The sequence below is a fragment of the Halictus rubicundus genome, chromosome 3 (assembly GCF_050948215.1).
Source record: "Halictus rubicundus isolate RS-2024b chromosome 3, iyHalRubi1_principal, whole genome shotgun sequence".
Classification (NCBI taxonomy): domain Eukaryota; kingdom Metazoa; phylum Arthropoda; class Insecta; order Hymenoptera; family Halictidae; genus Halictus; species Halictus rubicundus.
Genome location: NC_135151.1, coordinates 3,152,343 through 3,163,419, shown reverse-complemented (window position 1 = coordinate 3,163,419; position 11,077 = coordinate 3,152,343). Strand labels below are relative to the sequence as shown.

Here is an 11,077-nt window from a genome sequence, read left to right as displayed (position 1 = left end):
TCGAAGGGCCGCGACGAGCATACTACCGACGCGGATTGCTTTTTTCGCAACATTTTCGAAATAGTTTCCAGCCTCTCGCGGGACGCTGACGAAACGCTGCGGCGCGCGAGACCGGCGAACACGAATTTCGTCGGATAATGGAAATTTTGCAAATCGGTGGGGAAACGAATTTAGAGGAATAAAGCGAACATTGCGCAGAAATGAAATCGTCAAGTACAGTCAGTAAGTCCGTTAGGTTTGGCCTCCATTTCATCGGTATCTGGCCGGGTACACCGTTCCCAGGTTTGCATAAAATCCTCTGGGTGATCGCCATGGTTCTGTTTCAAGGTTATCAATACAAATCAATCATATCACGCTGCAGAACCGATAGCCTTGTATCACTGATTGACAGTTTGAGCATCGTTCTGCCGATCACTCTAGTGTCCATTAAATTGACTGTTTCTTGGATACATCACGAGTAAGTTTTCTTCCAAAGCAATCGCATTTTCGAGAATTCGAGAAGTTTGAGGCAGCAAGCAGGCAGCTTCACTTTTCGTACATTTTTTGTTATACAATCATCTGAAGAACTTTTCTTATTTAATGCAATAAAGATGCTGCTCTTATGTTTATTCGTGTTCCATCATAATGATGATCATAATAAAATATACTCGTTTTCTACATTTCTTTTTCGTTTTACTTTAATATTCAATTTGTTAAGTAGGAACGATATAGGTTTTATACTGAGCGTGACAGTTTATTAACACGAATATTAGTTGATCATACGCCATGTTCGACGAAGGGCATGATTTCTAATTGTTTCTTGTTGGTTTACCAAGTTATTCGAAAGTGATACTACCTTCATATTGTCCTTCAATTTACGTTTTTGAAAGTAAAACGAGACATTTGGATGCTGTATGTACAATGATCATCCTGTACGGAGGTGTTATCTTCATTTTCATACATAACTTTGCGGAAACCAAAATAAGGGAAGTATTTCTTTCATGAACTAAAAAATTCCCTGCACTAAAAATAAAATAAAAGAAAATATAAGTGTATCAAGATGGATATGTAGTCATCACTATACTCTCTGAATAAAAAGCTGTTGTTAATTGTGTGTAACTATTGAATCGAATCATAAGTAATTTCACGCTGATAAATGGCGAGTGACAAGTTCTCGTAAACAATAGCGAATATATAGCCGATTAAGATATAATTATTGTTCATTGTCAAGTATTTTATGGACTGATGCTTGACATATTGATATGTTGTAGTGTCTTGTGCAAACTTCTATCAACGATGGAAGAGGACTGCGAGAAATATGCAGCTATCGATACACATAAGTTGATACCGAAAGCGGCCGATCTTTCGTATCGTTTGACAACCATAACTGCTGTCCTTTATCCGCTATCGGCGGGCTTTTACGCAGTCGGCACCTTCGTAACTCAACAAAGCAATGATTCGACGACACGTCAGCTCGTTCTGGTCATGGATCTGCCATTCGACACAAACGAGTCACCCGTTTACGAGCTTGTGGTAACGACACAATTTCTCTTTCTAACGTCGTCGGCGTTTACGTTCGGCATCTTCAGCGCTCTTCTTCTGATGATGGTAAGCGAAAACGAATGTATCCAATCGCTATGTCTCTATACTGTGGATCGTTTTGCAAAGACATGTTCTACATTGATTGCAAGAGGCAGGAGTCGCATAGGAATATCTATCATTCTTCAACAATTTTTAAATGTATCTTGTATATTTTATTGGTCTCGAAAATTTAACGGAAAATAATAAAATAACGATTATGTATCATTGATTAAGTGTTACCTTTTATTTTCTTCGAAATTGACAATTGAGAACAGAGCCCGGCCACTCTAATTTCCCCTTCTACCGCGCTACTTCCCACGCTTCTACCGCGGTCCGGTCACGTGACGCGTTCCGTCTCTGTCGCGCATACTCTCCTTACAGAGAGAGGGTAACTTTTTCCCCTCAACTCGTGCTCCTTCCCCTCGTCTAGTGACACTGCCCATGGACCGCACACTGTTTCTTTCCCCTGTTCTCATCAGTGTCGCCAGATCAAGACTTATTCCCCCACTCTAATTTCCCCTTCTACCGCGCTACTTCCCACGCTTCCACCGCAGCCCGGTCACGTGACGCGTTCCGTCTCTGTCGTGCATACTCTCCTTACAGAGAGAGGGTAACTTTTTCCCCTCAACTCGTGCTCCTTCCCCTCATCTAGTGACACTGCCCATGGACCGCACACTGTTCCTTTCCCCTGTTCTCATCAGTGTCGCCAGATCAAGACTTATTCCCCCACTCTAATTTCCCCTTCTACCGCGCTACCTCCCACGCTTCCACCGCGGCCCGGTCACGTGACGCGTTCCGTCTCTGTCGTGCATACTCCGGTACTGGCAGAGTATCTATGTCGACCATTCCCGCCAGAGCCTAAGGGTAAGAGTGTGGTCTCGCAGATTCCCCTGCGCCTAACTCCTGATGGACGCATTTGCTTGCGTGAAATTTTTTGAACCGCCATTTGTCGCAGTTCAGTTTGACCACAAGATTATTATTTCTAGACGCTTCATCTGGGATGCCACGTTGATGTATTGTGCCACACACTGTCGGATTCATCTGAGATCGGTAATAAGCAGATACGCTTCTTCATCAGCAGACAGCAAGAAATCGTTTTGTTTGCGGAGAGAATTGAACAACTTTTTACGTACATAGCTCTGAGCCAACTGTTCTCGAACACTTTAATCACGTGTTGCTTAGGTTACCTTATTGTTATTGTACGTAATCCAATAGATGTATTATGTCGTTCATATTTAATTTTTCCTAATCAAAGTAATCTTACATTTCAGACGCTGAACACCGAAAATGGACTCCCCATGTTGATCAAATCTGTGCTTTTCTATTATGTTATTTGTCTGGAAGCGTTCATATACTGTTTCGCTGGAGAATATCTCGACATTAAGGTTGTTTATTAGTATCAATCACTGTGTTCATTAATGTTATGTTGTAAGGACGATATACATCAGTTCTGGGCATGGTCGGGGCCCCTCAAACGCTTGCTACCCCTACCAACCTCTCTTTCATGCAGCGCGCAGTTCCGTAGCTATTCGCGATAGACAAAGCGCATCCTTTCTCCATGGTGATGGCGCATGCTGGTGGGGGACAGTGGGCGCTATGGTGGCGCTATAGTTTTGTCTCAATCGTGTGAGCCAGATAAATAATATCTATGGAGATTACGAAAAGTCGGAGAGTTCCGTGGGTGTGCTCAAGAGCTGACAATGAGCACGGTCAGGGTTCGAGTGCCGTTTTGGCCGGTTCCCTCTTTTTCCTAAAATCCTATCTACAATAAGCCTTTTTAGAGAACAAAATATTGATGCATGTCTGAGCCTTTATTAAAATTGAAGCATTTATGAGAAAAAAGTAGGGGAGATATAAAACAGTCGAAAGATTTAAAGAATACTATCAATGTATAATCGTCAACTGATTAATATCGTTGAAGGAGGAAACAAATTTTCCTATGCTTCCAGCATCTTGCAATTAGCGCAGGAAGTATTTTTCATAAACATCCACAGTTTAGTCATAAATGGAGTCTTCGTCTCTTTCGAGGAGTATTGCTATTACTGTTCCGTATTTATATATTACAAATACTATTACTAGCGAGTATAATCGAATTATCATCGATTTAAGGAGCTCTACGAAAACTTCGAAACTCTGTTACGACTTGTGGTGGTGATTAACGTTGTCGACAGTCAATGGCGGTGTCGGTCGAACTTCGTTTCAGTTAATTCTTGTTCGTCAGAGCAGTGCCGGTGAAAGCTGCGACGGAGATTCAATATAATTCAGAGCAGTGAACTACGGCGCTGTTTACTGATGTTATGATATCCTTTGTTGACCGCTGCACTGGAACTTCTCTTTGTGTTTCCCCATGGTTTACTATACGTCACCGACATCATTGTTTCCAAACACACTTATAATTAGATCTGTAGTAAGTACAGAACGGACCACCTGACGTAACCGCATCAATTATTTTCCTTGTTAGAAGACCGGTCCAGATTTCTGTTTTCTCACAGATGATACCAGCGTCCGAATGTTTATACAAATGCATATCTTGACAAACCATGGATCAAAGTTTGTGACCTGCACAGACGGTTTTGTCATTAGGAGATCATAATAGGTTTTTTAGTTTACATGCATTGCATATTTATCTTTCATAAAGATATGTTTAAACATATACTGCATATCTCGTGCATATGTAATTATTTTAACAATTTGACTACCAAACTAGAAACCTCAAAAATTCCATAAAATCAAAGTAAGTTATTTAATGAAATAAAAATTGAACAAATTAAATATATGATATTGAGTAGTCCCCCAACTTTCTTGTATTTTACGGATCCTAATTAAATTTGGTACAATGAATATATTAACGTCAAAATTCATTTTAAAACCTGGACAAATAATTCCGTCATCCACATATGGGTGATATGGCAGTCAACGTGATAAAACGTAATCGCTTGTGTCTTATATTCAAATCAGGCACGAACTTTTACTATCAACTAGTATAGAGCTGTTCAGCGTCTGCCCGTACGGGCAGCGATTTTATTGCCCTGGGCAACAGAACGGAGGGCACCAAGCCACGCCCCTGCAGGCAAGGTTGCGTGTGTTTGTCACACGCATTGCCACAGCTACGTGGCAAGTTACGGCTATGCTACGGCCTATCCCCACTCCGCTGAGTCACTTGCCCGTAGCTTTACCTGTCGCTGTGCGCGCAGCTGGGTCCAGTGTTGCCAGACCAAGACTTGTTCCCCCACTCTAGTTTCCCTTTCTACCGCGCTACTCCCCACGCTACGCCGCACAGTGGGCAATTTGGACGAAATCGGATTCAAAATCAAAGAACTTTCGATAGAAATGAGGTAGAGCGATGAAATTTTTTTTAAATGAAAGCTGCAACTTTGTAGAATATGGGAAAAATAGAGAGATTGTGGTTCGAACGTTTTTTAACCTCGAGAAAATTCGTTAAACGCGCACAAATTCAAGAAAATTTTAGTTTTTCCAATACCACGCGCGCAAAAAATTTTTTTTTAACATGCTATATATAATTTCCCATAGATTTTTTCACGCTGATTTCAAATCTGATCTCAAAATTTATCTACGACCTCAGGATTTTGCAAAAAATAGATTTTTGTGACAAAAACTAATGAAATCATTTTTTCGTTGAAATGATTGGATGGTAATAATCTCCCTATTTTTCCCATATTCTACAAACTTTCAGCTTTAATTTAAAAAAAATGTCATCGCTCTACCTCATTCCTATCGAAAGTTCCTTGATTTTGAATCCGATTTCGTCCAAATTGACCACTGTGTGCCGCGTGCCGGTCACGTGACGCGTTCCGTCTCTGTCCTGCATACACTCCGGTACTGGCAGAGAGAGGGTAACTTTTTCTCCTCAATTCGTGCTCCCTCCCCTCATCTGGCAACGCTGGCTGATCTAATTCAGCAGCTCTGATCTAATATTTGTTCAGAATCAGTGAAGAACATATCAAATTGACACGAGGAACAGACGAGGGTTAATTTATACTTTATATTCGATTGCAATTTTTGTAGTTGCGTACAATGTAAATGCATAAACATGTTATGTTAATTTAACAGTTAACATGCCCATCTGTTTGTTATTAAATTTTCTTCAAATTTCTAGAGTAAAATGATCGGCAACGCAGCATACGAATCGCTTTGGTACAACATGCAACCGATTAACAGCCGACAACTGGTACTTTTGATACTACGAGCCCAAAAGGGATTGCCTCTAACTTTTGGAAAGTTCTCGAACCTCAATTTGGAAAGCTTCACCAGTGTAAGATTTTTGTACAATACATAGTTGTTATTCGTGGAGAACAGTTACCGAAACAATAATTCGTTTGTTTGCGAATGAAAATACATAATGGAAAATGGTTTCATGGTGGAAAAAATTTTGTACTTTCTGTTTGTAGATTATGAAAGCGTCGGCGTCTTACATGTCAGTCCTTCTTGCAATGTCTTGAAATCTAAACCTCGCAAGTATTGTATATATAGCATACGATAATTTAAAATTGAAAGTTCAAGCAACACGCCTGTAAGTCAGACAATTGAATTGCGTTTCATTAGTATTTATTTTTTTTTGTATTGTATTGTAAATCATGGATGACAATTTTTGTGGCTCAAGAAATATTTCTTTCTTGTTGTATGTCGCTCAATTTACATTTTCGTTTTCATATTGTAATAGTGTTCAACGACTGAACGGAAAGTAAACAATTTCATTTCATCTCTTCAAGATCTAGATAATCATAAATTTTTCAGATTTTTAAATAACTACGATACAAAGGCTCAAAAATTATTATTAGACATTGAAGAAATGAGTTTTGTCTGCTTTTACGAGGCTTTTGAACTGTCGTCACAATAATTTGAATTACTAATTTTTTATATTGTCAAAATATTGCCAAAATGACGGGTGTTAACACTAGGTTCACGGGACCCGTCAAAATGACGGATTCTACTATTTTTAATTTACGATTATTGACATTGTAATGATGCATCGAAGAGGAACTATTCAACAAATTTATTTCTTTGGGTATACATTATTTAAAAATCGGCGAATAATTCGGATAGACACATACTTGTTATATGTATAAAGTAATGTAAAACGGCCACTCTTAGTACCCCGTACACCTAGTGTTAAACACTTATCACTGCAACGTAAAGTGCATTCTTATTGCAACGACACTGACACTAAGTGACTAACCATGAGATAGTCCGTGATCTGAAACATAGAAACAAACAAAAATGTGAAAAGTGAATTATTTAAATAAAGGTACTCATTGTCTGTATTAACACTTATCTCGCTACACTGATGCGCTACGAAAATATAACAAACATGTTCTCTCGTACCGATTCAAACAATGTTTTTCTTAAACTTTACTCTCCCCACTATGAAAACAATTTGCGTGTAGTTTCAAAGGACCGACTCGAAATAAACAATTTCACGAAACCAGCAGCGACGTTTAAGCTTCGCAAAAGTTCGAAACGCGCGCTATTATCTTTTTACATGCTTTCGTCTTTAGTTTTGAAACTTCAATTTCCTGCAAGTTCTGTGCGAATCAATAAAAGATGCGCTCACGTGTCGCGCACAAACTTCGAAATTTAAAGCGAATCATTCATTTATGCAAGAATCATGATGGTACGGATCATCGGGCTCATGTCTCCGACGAATCTGTCCTCATCCGTGTGTCTGTGTTCTTGGCAAGCTAGCAATCATTTATTTTGAATATTCATGCCGGCCATGTGAAGCGAAACAAATGCTCGGAAACTTTTACTCGAGCATGGTTTTCGATTAGGTTTTCAATATATCGTAGGACTTCGTTGATGTCCTGTCGAGTGCAACAGTGGCTGACAATGGTGGTTCGGATATAATAGATTCGATATAATAGATATAGAGATTTCCGAGAAAACAAAGTTCGAGAAAAACCAGTCTCGTACGAGATGAAGATTAGGAGCACGGTCAGCAAGTCCGTCAGATACGGACTCCATTTTATTGGCATTTGGCCGGGCACACCGTTCCCGGGTTTGCATAAGTTTTACTGGATCTCTTCGACGATCATATGGCAATTCTACCAGTACAAATACATGATCACACATTTCGGAACCGATGAACTCACAGACACGATCGACTGTTTGAGCATTACTCTACCGTACACTCTGCTGATCGCTAAACTGTCCGTTGCTTGGATCAATCATAGGTGAGTTGCCCTATTACCACTGGAGTGCGGATTTTATGCACTTACAGCATAATGAGCTGTAAGGGTTAAGCTGTAAGCTACAGCTTGCGAGACCCGACAAAATTGCGGGTCCATTTCACAATTACATAAAGTTGCATTTATAGAGAATTATCTAATAAATTTATTTCTTTGGACACATATTCTGATAAAAATCGGTACAAATTTTACCAAATCCAGTCTCGTCATTTTTACAATGTATGTATTGCAAAATTACCTGACGCTGACCCAGTGTTAGTATACAGGTTCTTTAAATTTTGCGAATTCGAATGTAACGCAAGTGCATAGAGATCTAGTTGTAATTGCGATTCACAAAATGGACGCTGATAGCGAGCATGTTAATATCTCGCAGCGTGCTGTGCGAAATGTTATCGACCATGGAGGAAGATTGCGTGAAATACGGTACGATCGATGCAAACAAGGTGATACCGAAAACAGCGGAGTTTTCATATCGCATAACGAGCTTCGTTACTATTCTGTATCTGTCGTCCGCGAGCGGTGTCGCAGCCGGTAATCTCGCGTTTCCGCATTTCAACGAAACGGTGGATCGACAGCTTCTCTTGAACATGGATTTGCCGTTCGACACTAATGAATCTCCCACTTATGAGCTCGTGGTGACTGCTCAAGTGTTGCATCAAATGGCCTCGGCGTACGTGTTCGGTGTGTTCAGTGCTCTACTTGTAATGCTGGTAAGCGTCAGCCATAATGCCACAACCCTCCTCCGACTCACAGCCCCCCATTTCCACTATCAAAATTTCCAAACTATTTGTTGTGTCGAAATAATTTGTATGATTTGTGAATCTTGAAAAGATAAATTACATGATTTCCAAATTAAGTTAATTAAGAAAATGATCGGTTAAATGATACGGTATTCTAGGACCTTTCTAAATTTCTGTATACATTTTCTCAGATATCTCTAAGTATATAATTTAAGACTAGATACTCCAAATGTTCTAAGGAAGTTGAATTTGATGTTTGCAATTATAATAGGAAAAGTTAGTGTACAGAAATTTTGCTGGGGTCATGCTGGTCGCGAACGTGTTGAGAATAAACGGAGGGGACATTTTAACACTTGTCAGATTTTCTCAGTGTCCGTATTAAAAAATATTATTAAAATACAATAAAAATGTTATTGCTGTCATTTTAGAGTTATAGTGTCGTTACTTTCAGATACTTCACATAGGATGCGTCATCGACATACTGTGCGACACGTTAGTGCGCATATCCCCTAAGGAAATAGAGAAATTACGACTAGTCACTATCAGACATCAAGAAATCATCGTGTTTGCAGATCGAATCGAACAACTCTTTACGTACATAGCTCTCTGCCAACTCTTGTTGAATACTCTTGTTACATGCTGCCTAGGTTTTCTTGCTATAACAGTAAGTATGTGTTACAGTCGCGGCCCCACGATTGTATACACATGCTAGTCATATATCGGTAAGGGATGATAGCGGTTTCTAAGATATTTCCATTTCACGTTGAGTTTTACAAACAATCTTATAGATTTATAAAAGGCAAGAATTAATAATCAGAAATCTTTCAGAAGCTGTTCGTAAAACTATCAGTTTCGAATTGAGAAAAATTTTGTCACCCGGTGTAACTTTATTGAAAATCACCAAATTTTTTCTAGCATGCTATTGTACGTGAAAAAATTTGTATAACATTCTAGGCATTAAAAACAGAACATGGACTTCCCCTACTGTTAAAGTCTTCTTCCTTCTACGCTGTACTTTGTTTAGAAATATTCATATATTGCTTCGCTGGAGAATACCTCAACGTTAAGGTAATTAAGCTCCACAAATTATGTTAATACACGAAGAATAATACAGTTTATACCGAACGAGTTGGTTAAAGATATTATATTTACACATTAAATATGAAACACCTATGTTTTGCACGATATACAAGATTCGGGTAATGAACATAATTCTCTATACATTAATATAAACATTCTAGTGCACATGTTGGCTGTATAGAACCTACGAAGATTTTTGTCCCTTCAATTTTCGTTGAACCATCTTGGAACTCTTAATTCTCTTTTCATTTGTAATTTATGACAAAAATGGGTAACCACAATTTAAAGCAGTGGAGTATTGGTTTCAACTTAATAAAATAATTAAAAGAAGAAATAAATTTTTATTTCGCTCCTGCATCTTGCAATCGATGCAAACATTTTTTATTTTGTATAAAGATCCGCAATCTAGTAATAATTATATGTTAGACGATTCAATTTGTGTTCATTTTTCAGAATCGGATGATCGTCGATGCAGCATACCAAATGACTTGGTATGATCTACAGCCTAACATCAGTCGGCAAATAGTGTTTATCATATTAAAATCTCAGAAGGGGTTGCCACTAACTTTCGGGAAATTTTCAACCCTTAGTTTGGAAAGTTTCACTGGGGTAATGTTACTATTTTATCGATGGCTGTTCGCTGCAAATAATTTTTTATACTTATTTCAATGACACTTATAAAACTATTTTGAACACGTCTATCTAATATATATTTGCGCAAATCTAGTAAATAGAATAGAAATAAATGCTAATCAAAGAACTCGTTTCTACACCTAAACAATTATTTCGATTTTGCGGGATCCATCATTCCGATGATCCGGCAGTCAAATAAATCACTTCAATTTCTGTGCTCGCAGGTGATGAAAGCGTCGGCGTCTTACATGTCAGTACTTCTCGCAATGTCTTGAAAGTCACACTCCGCATATATCCCCGCAACATGCGAAATTGGTAGCGTAATTTTAGGAGTTACGGAGGGACTAGCAATTCTAAATAATAAATTTAGAACAACGTTAAATGCACGTAAGCAGGTGTGACATATTAACGTACGAGAGTCACAAACTATGAGCCTCGTTTCATTGTTCATGTGTGCCACGCGCTACAATGTTGTACAACGATTTTTAGTCACGTTCGAATGTACTCAAATCGAAATGAAAAATACAATAACGTTTGAAAATTCACTTGTTCGGTAGTAATTCCGTTTTCTTGGTAACGCTTATCTTTTCAGGACAAGAAACTTTCCTATGCTCGACCCCTCGCCGCAGAAACAAAACTGCCGTACGAATTTTCCTTTGAACAACGCCGCCATTTTTCCCTTTAGTTTTGAAACTTTGGTTCGCTGCAACTTCCGCTTCGATCGATGCGAGATAAGCCTACGCGGCGCGCGCTTGCTTTTTATTTTTAATGCGAGTCACTCGTTTATGCAATAAAGTTGAAAACCACGAATCGTAGGAGGAGAAACTATGGCTCCTAGGAATCTGTCCTTGTCACTCT

General features: G+C 38.9%; 2 protein-coding genes across 3 annotated transcripts; both read left to right on the top strand.

Annotated features, from left to right (window-relative positions):
- The first annotated feature begins 183 nt into the window (after positions 1 to 183).
- On the top strand, positions 184 to 6,199 carry LOC143352393 (odorant receptor 10-like). Its single transcript, XM_076784843.1, has 6 exons — positions 184 to 457; positions 1,251 to 1,587; positions 2,547 to 2,759; positions 2,832 to 2,945; positions 5,678 to 5,833; positions 5,970 to 6,199. Exons 1-6 carry the CDS (start codon positions 201 to 203, stop codon positions 6,018 to 6,020), a joined length of 1,128 nt encoding a protein of 375 aa, XP_076640958.1. The 5' UTR covers positions 184 to 200; the 3' UTR covers positions 6,021 to 6,199.
- A 601-nt stretch (positions 6,200 to 6,800) lies between these two features.
- On the top strand, positions 6,801 to 10,568 carry LOC143352387 (odorant receptor 4-like). 2 transcript variants are annotated; one of them, XM_076784824.1, is made up of 6 exons: positions 6,801 to 7,751; positions 8,140 to 8,476; positions 8,958 to 9,170; positions 9,461 to 9,574; positions 10,040 to 10,195; positions 10,444 to 10,568. In XM_076784824.1, the coding sequence occupies exons 1-6, from the start codon at positions 7,495 to 7,497 to the stop codon at positions 10,492 to 10,494; spliced, it is 1,128 nt and encodes a 375-aa protein (XP_076640939.1). In that variant the 5' UTR covers positions 6,801 to 7,494; the 3' UTR covers positions 10,495 to 10,568. The 2 variants fall into 2 exon arrangements, with proteins under 2 accessions (XP_076640939.1, XP_076640938.1); XM_076784823.1 differs by lacking the exon at positions 10,444 to 10,568 and having other exon boundaries at positions 10,040 to 10,276.
- Positions 10,569 to 11,077: the final 509 nt, after the last annotated feature.

Coding starts and splice junctions, on each gene's coding strand:
- LOC143352393 (XM_076784843.1), top strand. CDS start 201: ATGAAATCGTCAAGTACAGTCAGTAAGTCCGTTAGGTTTGGCCTCCAT. Junction 2,760..2,831: donor TAGGTTACCTTATTGTTATT/GTACGTAATCCA, acceptor CTTACATTTCAG/ACGCTGAACACCGAAAATGG. Junction 5,834..5,969: donor ATTTGGAAAGCTTCACCAGT/GTAAGATTTTTG, acceptor TTCTGTTTGTAG/ATTATGAAAGCGTCGGCGTC.
- LOC143352387 (XM_076784823.1), top strand. CDS start 7,495: ATGAAGATTAGGAGCACGGTCAGCAAGTCCGTCAGATACGGACTCCAT. Junction 7,752..8,139: donor GTTGCTTGGATCAATCATAG/GTGAGTTGCCCT, acceptor AATATCTCGCAG/CGTGCTGTGCGAAATGTTAT. Junction 9,575..10,039: donor GAGAATACCTCAACGTTAAG/GTAATTAAGCTC, acceptor TTCATTTTTCAG/AATCGGATGATCGTCGATGC.